Raw genomic sequence first — 23,714 nt, 5'->3', positions numbered from 1 at the left:
ACAATATTGGTTAAATTCTGGCTATTATTACTAATATTATTATTGTTATTATATCAAGTCTTGGATGGGCTGTTGCCAAAAAGATCCTTAAACTTACTTCAGTGCCAACCACCATCACTGACTCCAGGGTCCAAGCGTCTTATGAGCCAATTGGCTTCCACAAGGTCACAATTGTTCTTTGTTTGGTCTTTAAACCCTTACCTTCTGTTTTGGAATCAATACTATGTCTTGATTCCAAAATGGAAGAACAGTAAGGGCTAGGCAATGGGAATTATGTGACTTACCCAAGGACAAACAACTAGGAAGTGTCTGAGGCCAGATTTGAACCCAGGACCTCCCATCTCTAGACCTGACTCTCAATCCACTGAGGCACCTAGCTGCCCCTGAGGTCACAGATTTGTTGTTGGTTTTTTTTTAACTCAAAGGGATTAGATATTACCTTCTCACTTTACAGATGAGACCATTGAAACCTTGCAGGGTATCATCAGTTCATTCCAGTCCCTTAGTAAGAGCCCCTGATTCCAAATTAAGTCTTTTCTCTCCTGGACTGCAGTATCTCTCCAGGAATCGTAACATCTAGAGCTGGATTGGCCCAGTTCATGGGTTCTTCACCATTTTGGTCATCTAGGCAGCCCCTCTCAGACTCATATATTTGGATGCATAAAATGCAAAGGCCCACAAAGGAAGCCAACTATATTTGAATTATCCAGAACATATTTTTAGAAAATAAAACAAGTTCAGAGACCCCAGGCTAAGAACTCCTGATCTAGTCCAATTCCTTCATTTTCTAGTTGAGGAAATTGAGATTAATGAATCCACCATGGCCACAAAGGCATCAAAAGTAAGATTTGAAACAGGGTCTCTGTCAGCAGAGACAGTGCACTTTCCAAAAGGCGACTCCCCTACATCTCAGTTAAAGTAACTCATTAGCTTATGTCATATGAAAAGTCTCCAGAGCTCTGCTTTGGTCTTTCTCTGATTCAGTGAGGAAAATTCATCACAAGAAAACTGGATTTGCCGTCTCTCATTGGAGAATCTCTTTCTATTCTCATTCAGAAAGCAGGCATTGTTCCCCAAATTGATGGATGGACAAAAGATATGGATTGACAGTTTCTGGATGAAGAAATCAAAGCCACATATAGGCATGTAAAAAATGTTGTAAATCACTGCCGATTAGAGAAATGCAAACCAAAACAATTCTGTGATATCATCTCACACCCATAAGATGGGTTAAAATGACAAATGTTGGAGGGGATGGGGAAAACGGGGTCACTAAGACACTATTGATGGAACTGGGAAATGATCCAAACATTCTGGAGAGCAATTTGGAATTATACCCAGAGAGTTCTAAAACTGTGTATGTCCTTAGACCCAGCATTATCATTCTGGGTCTTTTCCCCAAGAAGACCAGGGAAAGAGGAAAAGAACCACGTGTTCCAAAAATATTTTTAGCACTTCTCTTTGTGGTGGCAAAGAAGTGGAAATCAAGGGGATGGCCATCAATTGGGGAATGGCTGAACAAATTGTGGTATAGAATTATGAATGAATACTACAATGAACAAAAAGAAATGATGAGCAGATTAGGTTTTTTTAAAACTTGGAAAGAACAAGATAATGATGAGTGAAATGACTAGAACCAAGAGAATATTATATACAGCTGCAGACTTAGTAGAAGAATAACCTGTGAATGCTCACCTCCAGAGAATGAACTGAAAAATAGAAACAGAAAAGATATAATCTCTATATCCACATCTGTTTGCCAGGTGATGCCTCCAATGGTGCAGGGAAGAGAAGGAGGGCTTGAGATACCTGGAAATAAATTCTGTTAATAAAACATTTTTTAAAGGCAATAGCTTGGAAAATTCCAAGGTGTTATTCATTTCTGCCCATTCATAAAAAAAGACAAAGATCGTATAGTTATTTAATTAACAACGGTCCAAGCATATCATTTGGATGGATAAAGAGTTATGCACTTATTTTTCCTGAATAATTGGCAGTTAATAAGCAGTCTTTGGGCACATAGCATTTGGATTTTAAACAATAAAAAATATGAGACCATTTCTCCAAGAAAAAAAAGAAAGAAAGGGGTCATTGCTAGCTGACTGGGCCATACATCAGAGAAGGGCTTTTCTCCACCTTAGGGAGCATCTTTACTAGAACCTAATTCCATTCAACCTTTTTAGAGCCTGCTATGTGCCCCCTAAATCATTAAAAAAAATTAAGAGATGTCCATTGTCATTCTGAGTTAGCTTAAGGAATAGCTATTGAAACCGATGAATTAATTGGAGAGCCTTTTGGTAGATAACCCAAATAAATGAGGCCATTCTAAGAGGAAGAGCTAAATGGGATGATACTGTCACCAGGGATGCCCCGGAAGGCCATGCATTGGCTCCTCTTTCTCCTCAAAGAAAACAAGGGGCTTCCTGGTGCTGCTTTGCCCTTCTTGTCCAAAGATTCCAAGGATCCAAGTACATAGTCTATCCCCAACCCTATACATAGATCCCTTCCATTCTGGTGAGGCCCACCAGAGCTTCCCACCAAGAGCACAGACTCTGAGTTCTTGGGGTCCTTTGCACGGCCCAGTGAAGCCCTGAAGAAGCCCTGAGTGGAGGCTCTGCTCTTCTTCTGATGTCTCATCATAGCATGGAGGCGACCCTGGATCCAAAAGGCTCGGCCAACAGAGCATGGACTTGGGCAGGCCTTGTAGCTAGAAAGGTTTCCGATGGAGGCCTAGTGAGTATCTGTCATTCAAGTCCCTACTTGGCTAAATTCAGAAAGACAGATGGCCGCTGAGTAATGCCTCTTGGCCACAGCCTCTCATGATGACCCGTTACTAAAGTGTAGAGAGGTCAGGACCTGGACCAGTGGAGGAATCCTCCGAGTCAGTAAACACCTTAGATTCTTTCAGTAGGAAAAAAAATAAATTAAAATATATGTATATGTGTATGTATATATATATATATACACATATATATATATATATTTATCCTATTGTTGGTGCAATGGATAGAGTTCTGGGCCAGGAGTCCCAAAGACCCGAGTTCAAATCCAGTCTCAGACACTTACTAGGTATATGACTCTAGGCAAGTCACTCTGCCTTAGTTCTTCAACTGTAAAATGGGGATAATGATAGCCCCTAACTTGCAGTGTTGTGGTAAGGATCAGATATTTATAAAATGCTTAGCACAGTGCCTGGTGTATACTAGGAGCTACATAAGGGCTAGTAATGAATAATAATAGGGTTCAAATGATGAGGAAAAATCAAGTGAGTCTCTGCCCTGAAGCACAAATCATATATTCTGATAATGATCTAGAAAGGTTCAGTAAGATCACGGATCTAGAGTTGGAAGTAACCTCAGACATCTAATCTAGCTGAGGAAACTGAGGTTCTCCTTCATGGGGAAATAACTTGCCCAGAGTCATGTAAATAGAAATATAGTAAGTGTCAGAGGTCTTCCTCACTCCGACACCTTGCCCTGCTGTCTCTCAGAAGAATAGACTTGTTTTTCCGCTGGTCTGTAGGGCTGGCTATTGGGAGAACAACTGGATAAACTGGTTTTCCTGTACTGGAGGAGTCCCCAAGGCAATGGCCTAATAGGTCCAATAAAGGATTGTCAGAACAAATTGGATTTAGGTACCAGAGAGGAAGAGAAATGAATCAGGCTGGTAGCCATCCTCTAGAAGAAGTTGGAGGTTATCTAACTAAGGGCCTCTGAATGCAGATCGAAGTGTATCATCCTTCATCTTATTTCTTCCATGAATTTTTCTCTAGTATAAATGATGTGTGTCTTCTTTCACAACATGATGAGCATGGAAATATGTATTGTATGATAATACATGTATGACCTATGTCATATCACCTGCCATCTTGAGGAGGGGAAGGCGAGAACATGGATGGCAAAATGTTGATTATTAAAAATTGTTTCAACTTAAAAATTAATTTAAAAAAAGAAAGAAAATGATGGAGTCTGGCTAATAGTGAAGGAAACAAACTCTTTATTGGTTCATCTTGCTTTGACATAATCAAACCCCCAACATGGTGTGTCCCATTCCCCCAAACTCTTTTAAAAGAGTATCCTGACTGGTTCTGATAGAGGAGAGAAGAGGAAAGGAGAGGAGAGGAGAGGAGAGGAGAGGAGAGGAGAGGAGAGGAGAGGAGAGGAGAGGAGAGGAGAGGAGAGGAGAGGAAAGAAAATGTCATAGGAAGTAACACAAAAGAGGCCCCTTTAAAAAGAGACCTCAGTGAGCTGGGCTCTCTCTTCTGGTTCATGAATGGGACCTGAAGGAGCTCTTCTGGTTCGTGTCCAGGACTTGGAGCTCTGGACCTTGGTGAGATTCCATGTGGTGAGTATAAAGACTGAACCTTCTTGAACTTCTCTTAAGGAACTTCCTTTTAATAGAGACTCTGTGGCTGAAGCTTTTGATTTGTTCGCCAAAGGGCCTCTGTCTTTCTGGCCTTGGGATCAAGGCTGGATTTCCCTCTGCTGAGAGTTAATAAGATATACCTGGATTGAACGAAGGGATTAGATCAAATTACCTGGTGTGTTAGNGGAAGAAGAGGGGAGGGGAGGGAAGGGGTGGGGAGGAAAGCCTGGGCTCTTACTTTTCCAGGCTCTGGCTCCAGCTTTGTCAGCTGCATTGACCTGCCTTTATTGACTTTTTATTTTATTTTTATTTTTAATGTTGTCTTCATTCATCTGATTGTTGGTAGCGTAGAAGGGATTCTTTTGTGAGTGTACATACTCTCCAAGGCAGGGGTTCTTATCCTTTTGTGTCTTGTGGACCCCTCTGGCATCCTGGTGAAATCTGTGGACCTCATGGCAGACTCATGTTTTCATGGTTCAAATTAATTTTTTTATGGTTCAAGTCATGTTTTCAAAAAATGAAAGGCAATGCCCCATTTCAGTTAGAGGCTAGTGAAAATAAGGATGCCATCTCACCCCCTAAGGAGTCTATGAATCCCAAGATAAAAAATAAAACCCTGCTTTAAAGCTAATTTATTCTATCCATGAGAGCTAGCCCAGCACAGTGATGCTGTAAGGGAGTATCTGGGTTCAAATCCTTCCATATGACTGATACTAGTCATATAGAAATGAGCAAACCATTCATTGTTTCTGAGCCTTGATCTACTCATCTGTTAAATGGGGATATTAATAACCTGTAATACCTTCCTTACAAGATTATTGTGAGGCTCAAATGAGATGAGGGAAAAGTACTTTGCAAATATAGTATATGAAAATGTCTATTATTGTTGTTGCTATGGTGAATCATTTACTTTTCTTTTGAAACTCTTACTTGCTCTCTTAAAATCAATTGGTTCCAAGGCAGAAAAGCAGTAAAAGCTAGGCAACTGGGATTAAGTGCCTGGTCCAGGGTCACACAGCCAGGAAGGAAATGTCCGAGGCCAGATTTAAGTCCAGGGCCCTTCTGTCTCTAGGCCTGGCTCTTTTTTTTTTTTTAATATTTTGTTTTTTTAGAAAAATTTTCCATGGTTACATGATTCTTGTTTTTACTTTCCCCTTCACCCCCTTTTACCCCCCCCCCATATCCAACAGGCATTTCCACTGGTTTTAACATGTGTGATCAATCAAGACTTATTTATATATTATTGATAGTTGCATTGGTGTGGTCGTTTAGTGTCACATCCCCAACCATGTCCGCATTAACCCATGTGTTCAAGCGGTTGTTTTTCTTCTGTGTTTCCTCTCCTGCAGTTCTTCCTCTGAATGTGGGTAGCGTCTTTACCATAAATCCCTCTGAATTGTCCTGGGTCATTGTATTGCTGCTGGTACAGAGGTCCATTACATTTGATTTTACCACAGTGTTTCAGTCTCTGTGTACAATGTTCTTCTGGCTCTGCTCCTTTCACTCTGCATCACTTCCTGGAGGTCTTTCCAGTTCACATGGAATTCCTCCAGTTTATTATTCCTTTGAGTGCAATAGTATTCCATCACCAGCATATACCACAATTTGTTCAGCCATTCCCCAATTGAAGGGCATCCCTTCGTTTTCCAGTTTTTTGCCACCACCAAAAGCTCAGCTATAAATATTTTCATACAAGTCTGTTTATCTATGATCTCTTTGGGGGTACAAACCCAGCAATGGATGGATCTAAGAGCAGACAGTCCTTTAGAGCTCTTTGAGCATAGTTCCAAATTGAGATCCAGAATGGTTGGATCAGTTCACAACTCCGCCAGCAATGCATTAATGACCCAATTTGGCCACATCCCCTGCAATATTCATTACTTTCCCCTTCTCTTATTTTAGCCAATCTTCTAGGTGTGAGGTGATACCTCAGCTTTGTTTTCATTTGCATTTCTCTAATTATTAGAGATTTAGAACACTTTCTCATGTGCTTATTGATAGTTTTGATTTCTTTATCTGAAAATTGCCTATTCATGTCTCTTGCCCATTTATCATTTGGGGAATGGCTTGATTCTTTTATACAATTGATTTAGCTCCTTGTATATTTGAGTAATTAGATCTCTGTCAGATTTTTTTGTTACAAAGATTTTTTCCCAGTTTGTTGTTTCCCTTCTGATTTTGGTTGCATTGTTTTTGTTTGTACAAAAACTTTTTAATTTAATATAATCAAAATTATTTATTTTACATTTTGTAATTTTTTCTAACTCTTGCTTGGTTTTAAAATTTTCCCTTTCCCCTAGATCTGACAGGTATACTGTTCTATGTTCACCTAATTTTCTTAAAGTTTCCTTCTTTATATTCAAGTCATTCACCCATTCTGAATTTATCTTGGTGTAGGGTGTGAGATGTTGATCTAAACCTAATCTCTCCCATATTGTTTTCCAATTTTCCCAACAGTTTTTGTCAAATAGTGGATTTTTGTCCCAAAAGTTGGGCTCTTTGGGTTTATCATAGACAGTCTTACTGACGTCACTTACCCCAAGTCTCTTCCACTGATCCTCCCTTCTGTCTCTTAGCCAGTACTATATTGTTTTGATGACTGCTTTCCATTTAGTCCTGGTCTTTTCTGTGCAAATACTTGGAAATCTTCTATCTTGTTGAATGCCCGTACTTTCCCCTGGAAGTATATAATCAGTTTTGATGGGTAGGTGATCCTTGGTTGTAGACCCAGTTCTCTTGCCTTTCTGAATATCATATTCCAAGCCTTGCAGTCTTGTAGTGTGGAGGCTGCCAGTTCCTGTGTGATCCTGATTGGTACTCCTTGATATCTGAATTGTCTCTTTCTGGCTTCTTCCAAAATTTTTTCTTTTACTTGGAAGCTCTTGAATTTGGCTGTTATATTCCTGGGAGTTGTCTTTTCATGGTTTAGTGTAGAGGGTGATCTATGGATCCTTTCAATGTTTATATTGCCCTCTTGTTGTAGAACTTCAGGGCAGTTTTGCTGAATAATTTCATTTAGTATGGAGTCCAGATTTCTATTAATTTCTGCTTTTTCAGGAAGACCAATGATTCTCAAATTGTCTCTTCTAGACCTGTTTTCTTGGTCTATTAACTTCTCATTGAGATATTTCATGTTTCCTTCTATTTTATCAGTCTTTTGACTTTGCTTTATTAATTCTTATTGTCTTGTGAGATCATTGGCTTCTAATTGCCCAATTCTAGCCTTTAGAGACTGGTTTTTGGCTAAAATCTTTTGGTTTTCCTTTTCAATCTGGTCTATCTGGTTTTTCAAGGCTTCCAGCTGGTCATTTCTAGTCTTCAATTTGCTTATCAATTCATTTGATTTCAGAGCCTCTCTTTCCAATTGCGAAATTCTGCCTTTTAAACTGTTATTTTCTTGCCAGATCTCTTCCATCTTTCTCATGATCTCAGATTTGAACTCTTCAAGATCTTGTGACCCATTTTCATATTTTGGGGAAGGTTTGGATGTCTTTAATTGTTTGTCCTCCTCTGTTTTCTGGTTTTTTTTCTGTGCAGAAGTTATCAAGTGTTAGAGGCTTTTTCTTGGTCTTCTTGTTTATTTCTTGGGCTTTGCTTGGCATCATTATGCTTTATCTGCCAGAAGTCCGAGTAAGGCAAGCTGACTCTCTTTGAATGGAGTTAGGGAGCAGTTTTTGCCTGAGGCTACTTTGTGATTCTCCTGGCTTCTCTGGGGACCCTCCTGGGGTCTCTGGTCTAGCTGTTTTCAGGGTTGAGCCCCTGTGTTCCTAACCAGCTGCCCAGAGCCCAGAACTTGGTCCACGCTTTTGCTCCTCCACCTGAGGTTTTTCCCTGAGTCTTCGCAAGCTGGGTGCTGTTGCTGCCTCTTTCAGCCCCACTCCCATGTCCAAGGTCTGAGTTTTCCAGCCATCTGGAGTCTCAGGTCTTGCTGCTCTCAGGGACAAGCTCCTGGTGGTGACAGCTAGCTGCCAAGGAGCTAGACTTTGTGCCCCCGCTTGCTCTAACTCTGGAGCGCAGCCTCTGCCTCTGGTTCTGTGGGTGGGGAGGGTTGATCCGCTCACGTTTTTATGGGAGCTATTTCCCCCCCTTATAGCATGGAAGTGCCCAAATCCCACGTACCTTCAATACTGCGCCCTATTGTGGGGTCCCTCCTTTCATATCTGGATTTTTTTTTGTCCTTTGGGAGGTACGCTACATCCGTTGGTAAGGAGAGAGAGTCGCCCTGCCTCTACTCTGCCACCATCTTAACCCAGAAGTCGCTCTAGGCCTGGCTCTTGATTCATCCTGAATCATTTACTTTTAAGCCATGAGAAACCCCAAATGTGTTTACAGGGGGTAGAACAGAATGGATTGCCGCCATTTCCCAAGGGCCAGGCTAGTTTGAAGAGACTCCTCAATAAGGTCACTGCAGTGGGATGGACTTTTCAAACCCAACAGCCCTCAGAGACCATGTACAAAGAGGAAGAGTTGACGGGACGTGGATGGATGCTGGTGGAAGGCACGGCTCCCCGGGGAGATCACAGGCTCCCAAAGAATCAAAGCAAGAAAAGCTCTTGGGGCAAGTAAGGGAGACGAAGGTGGGGGTGGCAGAGAAATGCTTTCCAAAGGGCTATTTGCTGCGGATGATTTCTTGGAATATAAATGGAGCAGCTGGGACTGGAAATGAGAATTCTTATAGAAACATTACAGCCAAAGCTTAGAAAGCTATTTCCCTTATCAGTTTAAAATTACAACCGAAAACAGGGCAGCTCTCGCATCTGAACAGTCACTGAAAAATTTGACTCTAAAAATAAATTATTCTTAACTCTTCGTTGCACAGCCTGGACTTGACGTCTCCCCAGAGCCTTTCTGAGCCTCTGAGCTGAGGAGGACACAAGGAAAATGAGTCTCCTTCATCAAAAATACCCTCCCTTCACGCCAACCCACATACTCGAAGGCCATGCAGATGCAGGTATCCACACAGACAAGGCACACGTGAGATGGGCTTCCTCGTGGAGTTCTGGGTCTGAGCTGCCAGCATCCTGGCTCTGAGAGTCAGAAGGTGCTCCTTGAGGAAAGGCAATATTCTGATTTTGTCTTTGTATCCTCAGGGTTTGAGCCTGGCAGGAGGAAGGTGCCAAGAAGGTGTGCAGGTGTGGGAAGTTCCTTCAAGAACTCAAAAGCTGCCCCTCTTGGACCCACCGTCATCCCTGGGGGAGTGACCGGAGTCCCAGATGGGGCAGGTGATAAAGACCCTGCACTCAAGGTGGCTGTGGGTCAGTAGTCCAGGAAAGCCTTTGTCCCACTCATCCAGAGGCTCTGCAGAGAGCAGGATGTCCCAAAGGTTTTCTCCACATTCCATTTTCACCCTGAGAAAATGCACCTTTCAGGATGAAGAGCCCACTTTCAGAATAACTGCAGGCCTGTTCTCCTGGTTTTTCACCATAAGGTTCAGCACTTGCCAGGTGAGTACCATTCATTCCCTTTTTTGGGCCTCCTCCCTGAAGAGAGTTAAGTTGTGTTCCTGGATGTATTTCAGCAGGATCTGCCCTCTCGCCTCAATGGTGCGAAGCAAAGGCTTCAGGCCCTGCTGCCCACCCTGGCTCTCCCAGAACTCTGGGTCCATCCTCAGTGATTTCAGCAGCATGTTCTCCAAGCATCCAGAAGCGAGCACATTCACCGCCGATTCAGGAAATCTGCAGGAAGTGACCCCAGCACCCAGGAGAGAAAGGAGGCAAAAAAAGAGTTTCAGGGACCTTGGGCATCTCAAGAACTCACATTCCTTTCATGTTTTAAGGCGTATAAAGCATTGTCACCCAAATATGCTGGGAAGGGGGTATTGATAGACCTACGGGAAAACTTGGGCTCCGAGTGGTCCTGGTTACAGAGCTAGTTAAGTATAATAGAGGGGAGGATAGATAGATGGATAGATGAATGGATGGATAGATGATAGATAGATAGATAGATAGATAGATAGATATAGATGAATGGTTGGATAGATAAATAGATAGGTAGATAGAAAGATAGATAGATAGATAGATAGATAGATAGATAGATAGATAGATAGATAGATAGATAGAAAGATTAATGGATGGATAGATAGACAGATAGACAGATAGATAGACAGATGGATAGATGAATGGATGGATAGATGAATGGATGGATAGATAGATAGATAGATAGATAGATAGATAGATAGATAGATAGATAGATAGTGTAATAAGGGGGTAATGTGGCTGATAACAGGGGAGCTGGTGGTACAAGTGAGTCACCTGGCCAGGGAGCCTGTAACTACTGTAGCTGGTGATTTGAGATTGCCAGGGATGTGTTGCCTGAGCTGAGATGCCCAGTCAGTCTCCCTGCTATCTGTAGGCTCCTTTAAGGTGGAGAGTGAGGAGCCCCTCCCTGCTGGAGTGAAAGCAGTACTCAACAGGAAGTGAAGCCCACACACTTCCTGAACAAAATGGATAGTACTTCCTTTGGAGTCAAGTGGTTGCTATTTTCCCCTCTCCTCAGCCCCTTAGCCCAGGATGATGTTATAATGACAACAGAAATTCAGTTTCAGGCTAAGAGTTTATTTTAACACCAGAGGGAAAACTGAGGAAAGAGGGTTTAGGGTCTGGAGAAGCTGTTGCTAAGGGTGACTGGCCAGTGTTGGCAATTGACCTAGAAGGTAAGATCAGGCTGAGGGAACCAGCCCCTCAGCCAGGGATAATTTCCACTGCCCTGATGTTAAGTGATCCACCAGCTAGACAGATGAGGTTGATGATTTGGTTTAGGGGTGTCCCTGTTGCTAGGCTGACCTAATCTAATTTCCTAACCACAATCCACCTCCCTCAACTTGGGGTCCCCACAGGAAGTCCAGGAGTAGCTGGGTATCTGGGTGAGGTCAAGGAAATCAGAACCCCCAGGTTGGTTCAGCAGGGGTATTTATAGTCCCAGCTCAAACTGTCAGGTCTTGGGGCTGGCACCTGCTGGGCCAAAGTTCCATTCTCCTAACTGCCAGGATTGCCGAAGGTAATTTGCAAATTCAAGAGATCTTGCATAAATCTTGCATTAAAATAGATAGATAGATAGATAGATAGATAGATAGATAGATAGATAGATAAACAGATGAATAGATGGATAGATAGATAGACAGATAGCTAGAAAAAGAGAGAGAGAGCTAGATGGATGGATACATGAATGGATAAACAAAAGCATTTATTTAATGTTTAATTAAAGCCTGGTACTGTACTGATGACTAGACAGAAATGTAAGTAAGCAAGGCAATCCCTACCTCTAAGAGGCTTATGAGACATTGTAGGGATATAATGGAGAGAGTATTGGGTTTAGAGTTGAAGTTCTGGTTTCAAATCTTGACTCTGTCAATTGTTTACCAACATGAACTTGGGAAAGTCATGGAATCACAGAATCTTAGACCTCAGAAATCATCTAGTCTAACCCATACCTAAAAAGTAAAAAATCATGGCTACATCATCTAGTCTTTTCTTGAAAATCTCCAGGGGGAAAAATCCATTTTCTCCCAATGGATTCAATTCCTCTTTTAGATAGCTCAAATCATTAAGAGGGTTCCCATCAAATCCAAACTCCTGCTCTGCAGCTTCTATTTGTTATTCCTAATTTGGCCTAAGAGAGCGGTTCTAGCACCCCCTTCCAACATGATAACCTTTCAGATACTAAAAGACAGTTCTTATGTTTCCCTTGGGCCTCTTCTTCTGTAGGGCAAACATCCCCTGGTCCTTCATCTGATCATGGCATGAGCTCAGGAGCTTCCACCATCCTGAACTCCTTCCTCTGGATGCTCTCCAGATCAGCAATGTCCTTCCTAAAATGGCGCCCATGATGAAATACAACCCTTTAGATCGCTTCCTCTCTCTTGGCCTCAGTCTCCCTACCTACAAAATGAAGGGGTTAGACTTTTCCATCGTAGAAGTCCCTTCTAGGTCTAAATCTCATGTTTCTAGCACCTAGAACATCTCCAAAGAAGACCTGGACAGCAAGTCTTTCTCTCTAGGAGTATCTAATGGACATCTGACTACACTGCTCACTAAGTTAAGGACTTTTCTGGATCGCTTCTTAAAGGGACAGAAGATCTCTATGGTCCTTTCCAGTTCTAAATCCTCTGATCTAAGGGATTGCAGACCAGTTTTTCCAGTGGAGTACCAATGGAGACATCAGGAGACTTTAAGGAGGGTTCAGACTCTAGTGGCTAATGAAAGAGAAAGTCAGAAACAATGTAATTTTGGTGAAAGGGCCAGATTTCTGTGTCTGTTAGGGGAGGTATTGTAGTTGGAGGCCCCCATTTGCTCATGTAGGCTATCGCTGAGGTCTTTTCCAACTCTCAAGCCAGAGAGGACATGGCGGCCCAGACAAATAAGGTCACTCACTCGCCTTTCGAGTAAGTCCTTAGAATGACAGAATGTCAGTGTTGCAATGGAGCAGCCCAAGCCCTGTCCAACAGGAATCCCTGCCAGGACATCCAATCAGGGCTCATCCAGACTCTTCCTGTAAGCTCCCTGAGGGCAGGGACTGCCTTTCTTTTGCTTCTACTTGGATCCCAGCACTTAACACAATGCCAGGCACATAGTATGAGCTTAATAAATTCTGGTTTCTCTCCTTCCTTCCTCTGCTTGCATACCTCTAGGAAGGAGTCACTCACCACCTCCCAAAGCATCGTCCCAAGTCACTTCCAACACAACATTCGTTGTCAGTAAGTTTTTCCCGGCATCAAACAGAAATTGGCCTTTCTGAAATTTCTGCCCATTGCCCTGATTAGGTCCTGTGGGACAAACCAAACAAGCCTAATCTTGTCTACACACTTTCTCTGCAGCAACACCCCTGAACTTACCCATCTATGCCCTCCAGCAGCCTGAAATTCAGTTTGGATTCTGGGTGCGAGGGTTTGCCAGCGTTATCGATGTATACCAGGCGAGACGGGTCACTCTCCCGGACCTCAGAGAGAAGAGAAAGGATTATAAGGGCAACAACAATGACAACCCACCTTTATAGAGCCCAAGAAAGCTTGCAAAGCATTTTAGAGCCACGCTCTCAGTTTGAAAGCCTCACTTGATATTCATAGCCAGGAGGGGCAGCCAGGTAGTACAGTGGATGGAGTGTCTGGCCTGAAGTCAGGAAGACTTATCTTCCTGGGTTCAGATCTGGCCTCAGATACTTCCTAGCTGTGTGCCTTGGGCAAGTCCCTTAACTCCAGTTGCTACCTCTTGTCCTTCTGTCTTAGAGGTGTCACCAAGACAGAAAGGAAGGGGTTAAAAAAGAATAATTATCAATGAGTTCCTGTCTTCATCCTACTAGTTAGTATTTATAAAACACTCAACACAGGTTACCTCCTTTGATTCCCACAACAACTCTGGGAAGTTAGTGCTGTTTTTATCCCCATTTTGCAGAAGAGGAAACTGAGGAGAATCTAAATGAAGTAAGTGTTTGCTGGGGAATTTGAACTCAGGTCTTTCCAAATTCCAAATATAGCATTCTATTTTTTTTTTAAACCCTTGCCTTCCATCTTAGAATCAATACTTAGTACTGGTTCCAAGGTGGAAGTACGGTAAGAGCTAGGCCATTGAAGTTAAGGGACTTGCTAAGGGTCAGATAAGTCTCTGAGTCCAGATTTGAACCCAGGACCTCCCGTCTCTAGGCGATATCTTGTCTTCTAAGCAAGCTGCGGAAGGGACGAGGCTGAGTGGACGGGAGAAACCTACCAGGATGTGGACGAGCAGCAGCTCGCCTGGATTTCGGCATTTCTCTCGGAGTCTTTCTTCCAGACACGGGTCCGAGGGCTCAGGTTGAAAACCACAGCAGTAGCGATCCAGGCGGTCATGGACCTGGAGGAGAGGAAACGTCCTTTGAAGCCCAGCCTCCACGTCGTCCGGAGAGCAGCTCCGCTATTTTCCAGGGTTGCCTCATGGGTGTCCTCCCATCCCAGGTCCTCCCTGCCCCACTGAGGAAGCCTTTGTGAATTAGTGGCAGCCCAATGACTCGCTTCAGACCACTGAGCTGGACCTTGAGCTGGCCAAAGGAGCCAGATCCAAGCACGGACAAAGAGAAAGCGCCTGCAGAGACCCACAGGGATGCTCACTGGGAAAGAGGAGCCCAAACCTCTCCCTGGGCTGGTCCTGAGATGCTCTGACCCCTCCTACCTGTGTGACTGTGGGAGAATGACCTGCCTCCTCTGGACATCTATAAAATGAGGGACGAAGGCTTGGAAGAGAGAGGCGGCCTCCAACTTCCTTCTAGCTCTAGATTCTGGTAGTAAATGCCATTAGAACTATCCCCACTCTCATGGGTTTACTCTTTGGACCAATGGCACACACACTCGCTAGAGCAGGGCTGAGGGGGTCAAGCTGAAATGGCCACGTCTGCCAAGGGGTCCCCGTGTAGGAACCTCATGGACCCAGAAGCCCCACGTATTGGGAGGCGCCACTCCTCTACACACCAGGGACGCCCCTGCACGTCACAGCCGTAGCACAGCTCTAAGGCAACCTTCTAGCCTTCTTTTCCAGGGTGGCTCCGTGTCTGTGCTGTAAAGTCCAACTCAAAATACCCTCCATGCTGGCTAGAAAATCCGGGGGGCTCTCCAGGTGGCTGGAGGGTTATTTGCAGAGCCAGCTGGTCCATGTTCTACCGAGGCATCCCATTGCTGCGGCATCTGGTGGCCAGTCCCTCACCCCCTTCCCTGGGAGTCTGAGTGGGGTTCTTCCTCAGTGGGCATCCCACCTTCCAAGTTGCCAGGACACCCCTTTTCCTCAGGGTCCCCCTAGAGAAGGGTCTTCCTTCACAGATCTCTGTTGCTCTGGGTGCAGTTATAGGAGGCTAGTGGGACGAAGAGGCAGGACTTGTGCTGGGCAGATTACAAAGGGGGGCCCCTCAGGGGAGTCTCTTCCATTCCCGAGGACTCCCCAATGTCTGGCAGTAAAGGGAAGCATGGTACAATTCAAATTATCTTGAGAGTCTGATTTGTGGCTAAGACTATCAGCTTAAGGATCGTGCCAGTTAATGGGGGAGGTGGCTCTCTCCAATGACCAGAGACCCCGAATCTTGGTCAGGCAGCCCAGTGAATAGAACTCATTATTCAGTCCCTCCCTTGAACATTCCAAGACGTTTCTGATTACGAGGGGGTCTATCAAACCCGCAGCCCTTTCCTGTGCCAACAGGGGTTCTGTTCTTAGGGAAGCCCCTTCCCTTTTCAGCCTCAGTTTCCTCCTCCTTAAAATGGCAATGATAATAGCACGACCCTCCCTTATGGCTCATGATGAAGAAAGTCCCATTATTATATTTATGAAGGCAGACCTCATTCCAGGCCCCTTCGGGTAAGCTGAAGAGGGTGCATAATTTGCAATCCCCATTATTTAACAAGGCTTTCCTATAAATATAGACCGAGGCCCTTTATGACTTTCCTCGGGCTCGTCAGAGCTCCCAGTGTCACGACTCTGGAACTTTGGGGCCGTTATGAACAACTAAATCGCATTCATGAGCCAAAGAGGCAGAATTGACTTGTCACCGGTGAGAATTCTGGGCAAAGACTGACGCCGGAGCGTTTGGCCCCAAAACCACGTCATCATGACTCCCGCTACGGCTTCTCAGAGCGAGAATGAGGGTGGTTGGGAGGACTGCCAGAGACTTCCCACTCCTTGGGGAAATGGCGCAGATCTTGTGCGTAATTAAAGCCTTTTGTTTTCTGCATTTTTCCGGCCCTATTTTTTGATGGCCAGTCATGTATTCCTGAATTCATGGGCTGAATTCCCGTAAGATGGGATCCCTCCAGACGTGATCGTTTTATGACGTTATCACACCGACCATAATATATCTTCGTTCACCTTTGCCTCACCTGAATCCAATTCCTGTGCAAGTCGCGACGTGGCGCCATGCGGGCCCTGGTCTTCTTCAAAGACAAAGGCTGCCACGATTATTTTATTCCATCACCATTCCATACTATCTCTCCACATTGACGATTACTCAGAAGAGACTGGCCTAAACATTCATGTACAAAACTAAATGGGTGAAAAGCATCTACTGTCTAGACCAGTGATTCCCAAAGTGGGCGCCATCGCCCCCTGGTGGGTGCTGCAGCGATCTAGAGAAGCAGTGATGGCCACACTTTTTTTGTATAACATTCTGTTCTGAGTTCAATAAATAGTTTCATTATTTCCAGGGCGCTGAGTAATATTTTTTCTGGAAAGGGGGCGGGAGGCCAAAAACGTTTGGGAACCGCTGCTCTAGACTGCGCCAAGCTGGGGCTAATCACTTCACCTCCCAGCCCACAACATCCTCCTCTGCAAAATGAGGGAGGAAGACTCTGGCCGTACGGCCTCCATCTCCTCTTCTGGCCCTGACCGTCCAAAGTCTGACTGCTCTTCCGCAGGCCGGTCCTTTAAACGTTTGTGCCTACACACCACCCTTAAATCTGCTCTTCTCAAAAACTAAACCAACTTCCTTTCTGCCTGATCACCCTTCGCTCCTTGATTCCTCAAGCAAAATGGCCTCAAGGTCCTTCCTCAGCTTGGCCACATTCCTCTGGGCACTCGAACGGACCGCAATATTCCAAATGTGGTCTGACCAGGGGAGGAAATGGAGGCACCGCCACCTTCTTCACCCTAGGTGCTCCATGAACCAAGACAATATATATAATTCATTACCTTCTAGCTCGATAGCCCTCAAGAGACCCCAATGCTGGGGCAGCAAAGTGGCTCAGTGGTTTGAGAGATGGGAGGTCTGGGGTTCAAATCTAGCCTCAGACATTTTCTAGTTGTGTGACCCTAGGCAAGTCACTTAACCCCCATTACTCACTTCTTACTGCTCCCCTGCCTTGGAACTAATACACGAGTATTGATTCTAAGACTGAATGTAAGGGTTCAAAAAATTTAAAAAGGGTTCAACATCACCTCCACACCATAAAGAAGAGGGAAAATTGGGGGAAATGTCTTTTCCAACAGCCCAAAAAAATAAACACTGCTTTGAGTGCTCAGCGTCAGTAGAAATCAGTTAGCAAGTCATGCATTACCTCTCCTCATTACTCCTTATTTCATTTCTAAGACTTTCTGTAAGCAGAGAATAATGAATGTATTTCCTGTGGGCAGATACTGGTGTTCTCTTTGCCTGGTGGCATGGGGAGAAAAGAGCAAGGTTTGGACAGCTGGGAAAGGGGCAGAAAGCAGGGACTGAACTTGGCTGGAGTTTATGCAAATACAAGAAGATGGAACTTTGGAAAATTCTCTGTAAGCCCAAGAAATCTAGACCATGCCTCTCCCCAGAGAGGTGAGCATTGGCAGGTTTTCTCTGTTCAAAGTGGAACCTTTCCAAGTTGTCCCCAGGAAGCAAGTGGCAAGCCCGATTCATCACCGATAGATAAACAGTGAAGACCCAGAAGGCCCCCTTCCCAGGACACAGCATGTCTGCAGACCAGCCAAGACTCCACTGCCTCTGGCCACAGATGAAATCCTGCTCCTCCTGGCAGCCACCATTGTCCTTTAGGTTCTGGGAACCACTGGGTGGGTTTGTGGTTCCTCCAACTTATTCTCTGCCTTGCTTTTGTGGGAGCCTCAGATGTCTGGTTCAGGACAAATGGCCACTGAATCCTTCATCAAATATAGGATTTCCCTGTTGCCCTGAAAAGTACCAAGCTCAATCCCCTATTTGTCTTCTAGGAGATTTCATTTCCTGTCCTCCTTCATCCTTCCTTTTTTCTTCCCTCCCTTCTCCTTTCCTTTTTCTTTCTATTATTCTTGTTATTTTTGTTTGTTTTTCTTCATTCTCTCTCCCTCTCTTTTCTCTCTTTCCTTCTCTCTTCCTCTTTTCTTTCTTCCTCTCCTTTCTTTCTCTTTATTTTATTCTTGTTTTTGTTTCTCTTCATTCTCTTTACTTCTTTCTCTCCTCCTTTCTTTCTCTCCTTTTCTTTCTCTTTTATTCTTGCTATCTCCATGACTGACTCTCTCTCTCTGTCTCTTGGTCTCCTGCTTTTCTCTACCTTCCTTTCCTCTGCCTTTTCTTTTTCTCTCTCTTTCCCTCCCTCCCTCTTCCCCCCACCCAACACTTTGCTAATATTTCTCTACTCTCTACTAGGATTTGCAGATATGAACCACAGGCTACTTATTTATAAGGGAGGGAGAGATTTTTGTCTTACAAGTGGCAAGCAATACATCACTCTTTGAAAGGCAGGTTCCCTTCAGGAGTTTAAGCATACCCCAAAAGCAACTGGTTTGAAGCGGTCACCCAGTGGCTTATTCTGCTCTGCTCTCTAGTTCTTTCTTTGCCCTGCCTTCCTCCAACTTTCCCTGTGAAACGAGTTTTATTTTAGCAGTGCAGTGGAGCTGCCAAAAAGGACTCAGTCCAACTATTTTACTAATGATTTATTTTCCAGCTTTGTATCCACCCCTTCCAGGTTTGCTTGAGTTTCCACTTTCTCTCTCTCTTTCTTTAAACTCATACCTTCTGTTTAGAATAGATTTACTAAGTATTAGTTCCAAAGGACCTTCTGTTCTAGAATCAACACTGTGTATTGGTTCTAAGGCAGAAGAGCAGTAAGGGCTAGACAATGGGGGCTAAGTAACTTGACCAGGGTCACCCAGCTAGAAAGTGTCTGAGGCCAGATTTGAACCCAGGTCCTCACATCTCTAAGCCTGGTTCTCTATCCACTGAGCCACCTAGCTGCCCCAAGTTTCTACTTTCTTGGAGGAGGAATCATTGAGAGAAGAAGCATTGCACTGTGCAAATGGGATGGGTATACCATGTTACCAATCTGAACCTCAGTTTCCTCAGTTTTATAATGAGGAAGTTCCACCTTTTGAGTTCCAGATTCTTATGAGAATAAGAGTCCAGAGACTCATGAGAGTTATGCAAAGATTTAGAGCAACTAGGAGAGAGGAGCTACCATGGGATGCTTTTCTTCCTTTTCTCTTCTACCCTCATTCAACCCTGGACCACCCAGACTCCATCTGCTAGGCAGGAAGAACAGCATGGCCATGTATAGCCCTTGGATGAAGTGGAAGTCACCAACCACAATCCTTCTAATATGATAGAGGACCACTAGGTCTTCCCATTTGCCCTCCAAACTTAACACTGAGATCTGCCCTACTCAGACACCTTCAGGAACCCGGGGCCTCATCGTCTGCCTTGCCACTGGTATCTATGTCTGTACCTATGTCTATGCCCATGTCCATGACCATGTCCATGACTTTGTCTATGTCTTTATCCATGTCTTCATCTATGTCCACGTCTATGTCTATGTCTATGCCCATGACTATGTCTGTCTATGTCCATGTCCATGTCCATGTCTTTGTCTATGTCTATGTCCATATCCATGTCCATGTCCACGTTCATGTTTTTGTCTTCGTCTGTGTCCATGTCCATGTCCATGTCCATGTCTGTGTCCGTGTCTTTGTCTACGTCTAAGTACATGATTTTCTGTGCTATCTCCCAAAATATAAGTATGAGTTTATTGAGAACAGAGACTATCTCACTTTTCCTATTGCATCCCAGTGCTTGGCGCACAATAAGAACTAAATAAACGTTTTTTCATTCCTTCACTATGAACAAGTCACTCATGTTTCTAGGTCTCAATTTCCTCCACTGTAGAATAAATAAATGAGGATGGTTCTCCAAGATTATGCCCACTTCCAATTCCTGTGAGATCTTGATTTTATAAGGTACTACAGCCTGTCAAAGAACCACAGGGCATTGTAGAACATAATAATAGATAGCATTTAGAAAGTATTCTAAGGTCTACAAAATGCTATATAGCTATTTTCTCATTTAATCCTCACAACACTGGGAGGTAGTGCTATTATTATCTTCATTTTTATAGATGAGAAAGCTGAGGCAGAGAGTGATTAAGTGACTTGTTCAGGGTCACATAGGCAGGAGATAGTACTATTATTATCCTCACTGTACAGATGAAGAAACTGAGACAGGCAGTGGTTAAGTGACTTATTCAGGGTCACAGAGCTAGGAAGTGTCTAAGGCAGTATTTGAACTCAGGTCTTCCTGACCCCAGGCCTGGCACTCTATCCACTGAATCACTTAGCTGCCTGAACTATACTGGCAGAGATCCGGCTAAATGTAAGAATCAGAGTCAAGTGCAGAGGAAAGACTCAGGTGAAGCAGGGAATTATAAGGTCATAGATTTAGAGGCAAAAGAGACCTTCAAAGACCTACTGAGTGAGTCATTCCTTCACGTGGGCCTCTAAGTGTGGTGGGGAAAGTGTGTTGGATTTTGAGACTTGGGGTCATAGCTAGAAAGCCAAAAGAAACTTTAGAGACCTCCTAGTCTAACTGTGTCATTTTACATTTGAGGAAACTGAGGTCTTGAGAGAGAAGATGTGATTTAAACGAGGTCACACATGTAAGTGTCAGAGGGAGGATTTCAGCCCTGGACTTTGCCACTGCTCAGAGGAACTTGGTTCAAATACCAAGTAATTCTTACTGTTTGTATGACCTCGGGCAAGTCAAGTCACTTTTTTAAGCCTCAGTTTCCAATCTGTAAAATGAAGGAGATGGACCAAATGACTGCTGTGGCTTTTCCCTGGCCATCCTCCATGCCTGGAAGGCTCTTCCTCCTCATCTCCCGACTTCCTTAAGTCCCGGCTACATCTCCCCTTCTACCAGAAGCCCTTCCTCATCCCCCTCCATTCAGTGCCTTCCCTCTGTTGACTTATCCACGATTTCTCCTTTCTCTCTTTTGTTCGTTTGTCGTTGTTTGTGTGCTCTCCTTCTCATTAGACTGTGAACTCCTGGAGGACAAGGACTGGGGTGGTTTGTCAGTTTGTTCATTTCTGCCTTTCTTAGTCACCCCAGAGCCTAGCATTGTGTCTGGCACATAGTAGGCTCCTTATTTTTGTTTGTCACTGACTGATCTCCAAATTCCAAATCTATTCGTTCAACTCAATTCAGTTCCACAAGCGTTAGTGAAGCACTGACCGTATGCCGTCCCCTCCACGCTAGATGCTGGGGATGCAAAGACACGATGGCCCCTGCCTTAGGGAGCTTGTATTCTCCTGGGAGAGGTAAGGAGGCCAGATAGACACAGACTGGCAAAAGAGAGATACAAGGGAACTGGAAGGGCTGAGGGAGAAAATCATTAACTTGCAGGAATCCGGAAAGACGTCGCCCAGCTCTCCATCCAATAGTGGGATGCTTTCCTCCCTCCCTGGATTTGTGCTCGGAATTCTGCTGACTGCAGACTTTGCCCTTATCTCAGACTCAGAGCCTCAGAGCCCCTGCTGGGCAGGCACATAGTCCAGCTTCTGCCTCTACCCCATCTCTTCCCTCCGTGGCCCACTCCCTAGCAGGGCGTCCGCTGTGTTCTCAGCACACTGTGCCCTTCCATTCTTCCAAAGGTTGTTTTTGGCCATGGAGAGATAGAGGAAGAATCTTGGGACCGCAGGGCGTATGGGAGGGAGCCAAGAACTGTCCACCTCTTGTCCTTTCCCAGTGAACGGAGGGAGCCCTGGGCACCAGCAGTGGGCTGACCCTAAAGAGCTAGTGGTCTTCCTGGAAGAATCCTGGCCCAGCCATTGGCATTGGCAGGAGGCTAGACTGAGGGAGAAAGAGCTACCCTGGCCCTGAGTCATCCCTTTTAGTCTCGAACTTACTTAGCTTGCCCCAAGGAAGCTGCTTGAAAAAGAGAAAGCAGCACTATGTAGTGAAAACCTCAATCAAGTTATTAGGCTCCTACTCTATGCCAGGCACTGGGCAAAAACAGAATATAAAGTCAGAGGATCTATCCTCCTCCTGTCCCTTCCTAGCTAAATGACCTTGGATAAGTCACTTAATCACTTTTAGCCTCATTTTCCCCCATTTATAAAACAAAAATGACAACACCTACTTCACAGGGCTGCTGAGGGGCAAATGAGAAAACAAACTACAGTCTAAATGTCGGCTGTTTAAATTTATAGGACCAGAAATTTGGGGCTAGAAGAGTCTTTAGAGATTGTTTAGCCTAACCTCCTTATTTTTAAATTTAAGGAAACTGAGGCACAGAGAAGCTAATTTACCCAAAGCCAGATGAGTGGCAGAACTGGGATTCCCACATGAGTCCTATGAGTCCATGACCTCAAAACTGTAGAAGCAAAATTGTGTGTGTGTGTGTGTGTGTGTGTGTGTGTGTGTGTGTGTGTGCGCATGTGTGCCCATGTGCATGATTGAGGTTGTACTCCACCTTGGGGAATTGGGGAAAGGCATTAAGAAAAGCTGAATTTTTTTTCCTCTTTGTTCTTGGATATTAAGACAATTAAGCATTTATACGATTACACTTTTATGTAGACAAACTGCTCTCCCAAGGATGGATGGTGGAAGGAGATGGGAAAACTCCCAGGAGGCAAATGGAAAACTATGAGCTATGGCTCCCACACACTAGAAATAGCTAAATCCTTCTGACAGTGGGATGTGAGGAGGGCTTCTCTTGGGATGCTACAGCAGGAGAGATGGACCCCTCTAAGGCTCTATTCAGTGTCAAGTTCTCCTTCTCTTGACTGGTCAGTCCCACAGAGCCCTGAAGGACTAGGGGACTAGACCTAAGGGCTCCCCTTGGAGAATTTCAATTTCTTTTCTTTTTCTTTCTTTGGGGGACTTTGGTTATTTCCTCAGAGCATTCTCAGACTCTGGGCCCACCAGTTTCTCCTGCTACTCCTAATAAAGATTAATGATAACCCTCTGTCCCAGACTATAATGAGAACATACATTTTAATAGAGTACTGTTCTTTTTATGTTCTGGGTGGTTTCTCCCAATGGCTGTCTTTGCTACCCCTGGCTGGGTAAACATGGCCATATCTGGACCTCCTTTTCTTGACAGGCTCCAATAATAAATCATCTATCTCAGCAGGCAACATGGTAATAATCTCCCTAGCAGCAGGCTATGATTTTCTAGGCAGAAGATTGAGCATCTTTAATCCGAACAAGGAAGAACAAAAGAACGAAATCCTATTTAGAAAAGGCTGAACAAGAACCAAACAGGCAGGTTGCCCAAAAGATTTGGGTTTTCTAATTCTGAACAGAGGCATCCTAAGTCTCCAGAGGCGCTCTCCTTTCTTCACAACTAAGCTGACCAACTCCATCCTTGGCCAAGCAGGCATGAAACTGGCACCATCTCCAATTTAAATGCTTTCTTCTATCCAAGGTACCTCTCCTAATACCCTCTAATGACCAAGAAGGGGTCCCTGCAGATGCCCTCCCCTTTTTCTTATACTGCCAGGGCCAGCCTGACAAAATGTCATAACTTGGGTGTATAGTTACATGAGAGTATGCATGGAGTAGTGGGCAGCTGGCCTCAGTCCCAGAAGGACCTGGGTTCTAATCCCACCTCTGATACTTTTTGGTGTGTGTCTGAGCAAGTCACCTAAACTCTCTTGAATGCCATGTGT

The 23,714-nt window shown here is 44.4% G+C and overlaps 1 protein-coding gene across 1 annotated transcript in view; it reads right to left on the bottom strand.

The window, feature by feature from the left end:
- The window catches only part of GASK1A (golgi associated kinase 1A), an 81,156-nt gene that overhangs the window by 25,177 nt on the left and 32,265 nt on the right, over window positions 1-23,714 (bottom strand). The window contains 4 exon segments of the mRNA XM_044678872.1: window positions 9,547-9,713; window positions 9,807-10,040; window positions 13,196-13,299; window positions 14,064-14,186. Of these exon segments, the coding sequence (XP_044534807.1) occupies window positions 9,547-9,713; window positions 9,807-10,040; window positions 13,196-13,299; window positions 14,064-14,186 (628 nt within the window).

The sequence above is a fragment of the Gracilinanus agilis genome, chromosome 5 (assembly GCF_016433145.1).
Source record: "Gracilinanus agilis isolate LMUSP501 chromosome 5, AgileGrace, whole genome shotgun sequence".
Lineage (NCBI taxonomy): Eukaryota > Metazoa > Chordata > Mammalia > Didelphimorphia > Didelphidae > Gracilinanus > Gracilinanus agilis.
The sequence above is the reverse complement of the archived record's forward strand: the minus strand, read 5'-3'. Positions and strand labels throughout refer to the sequence as shown.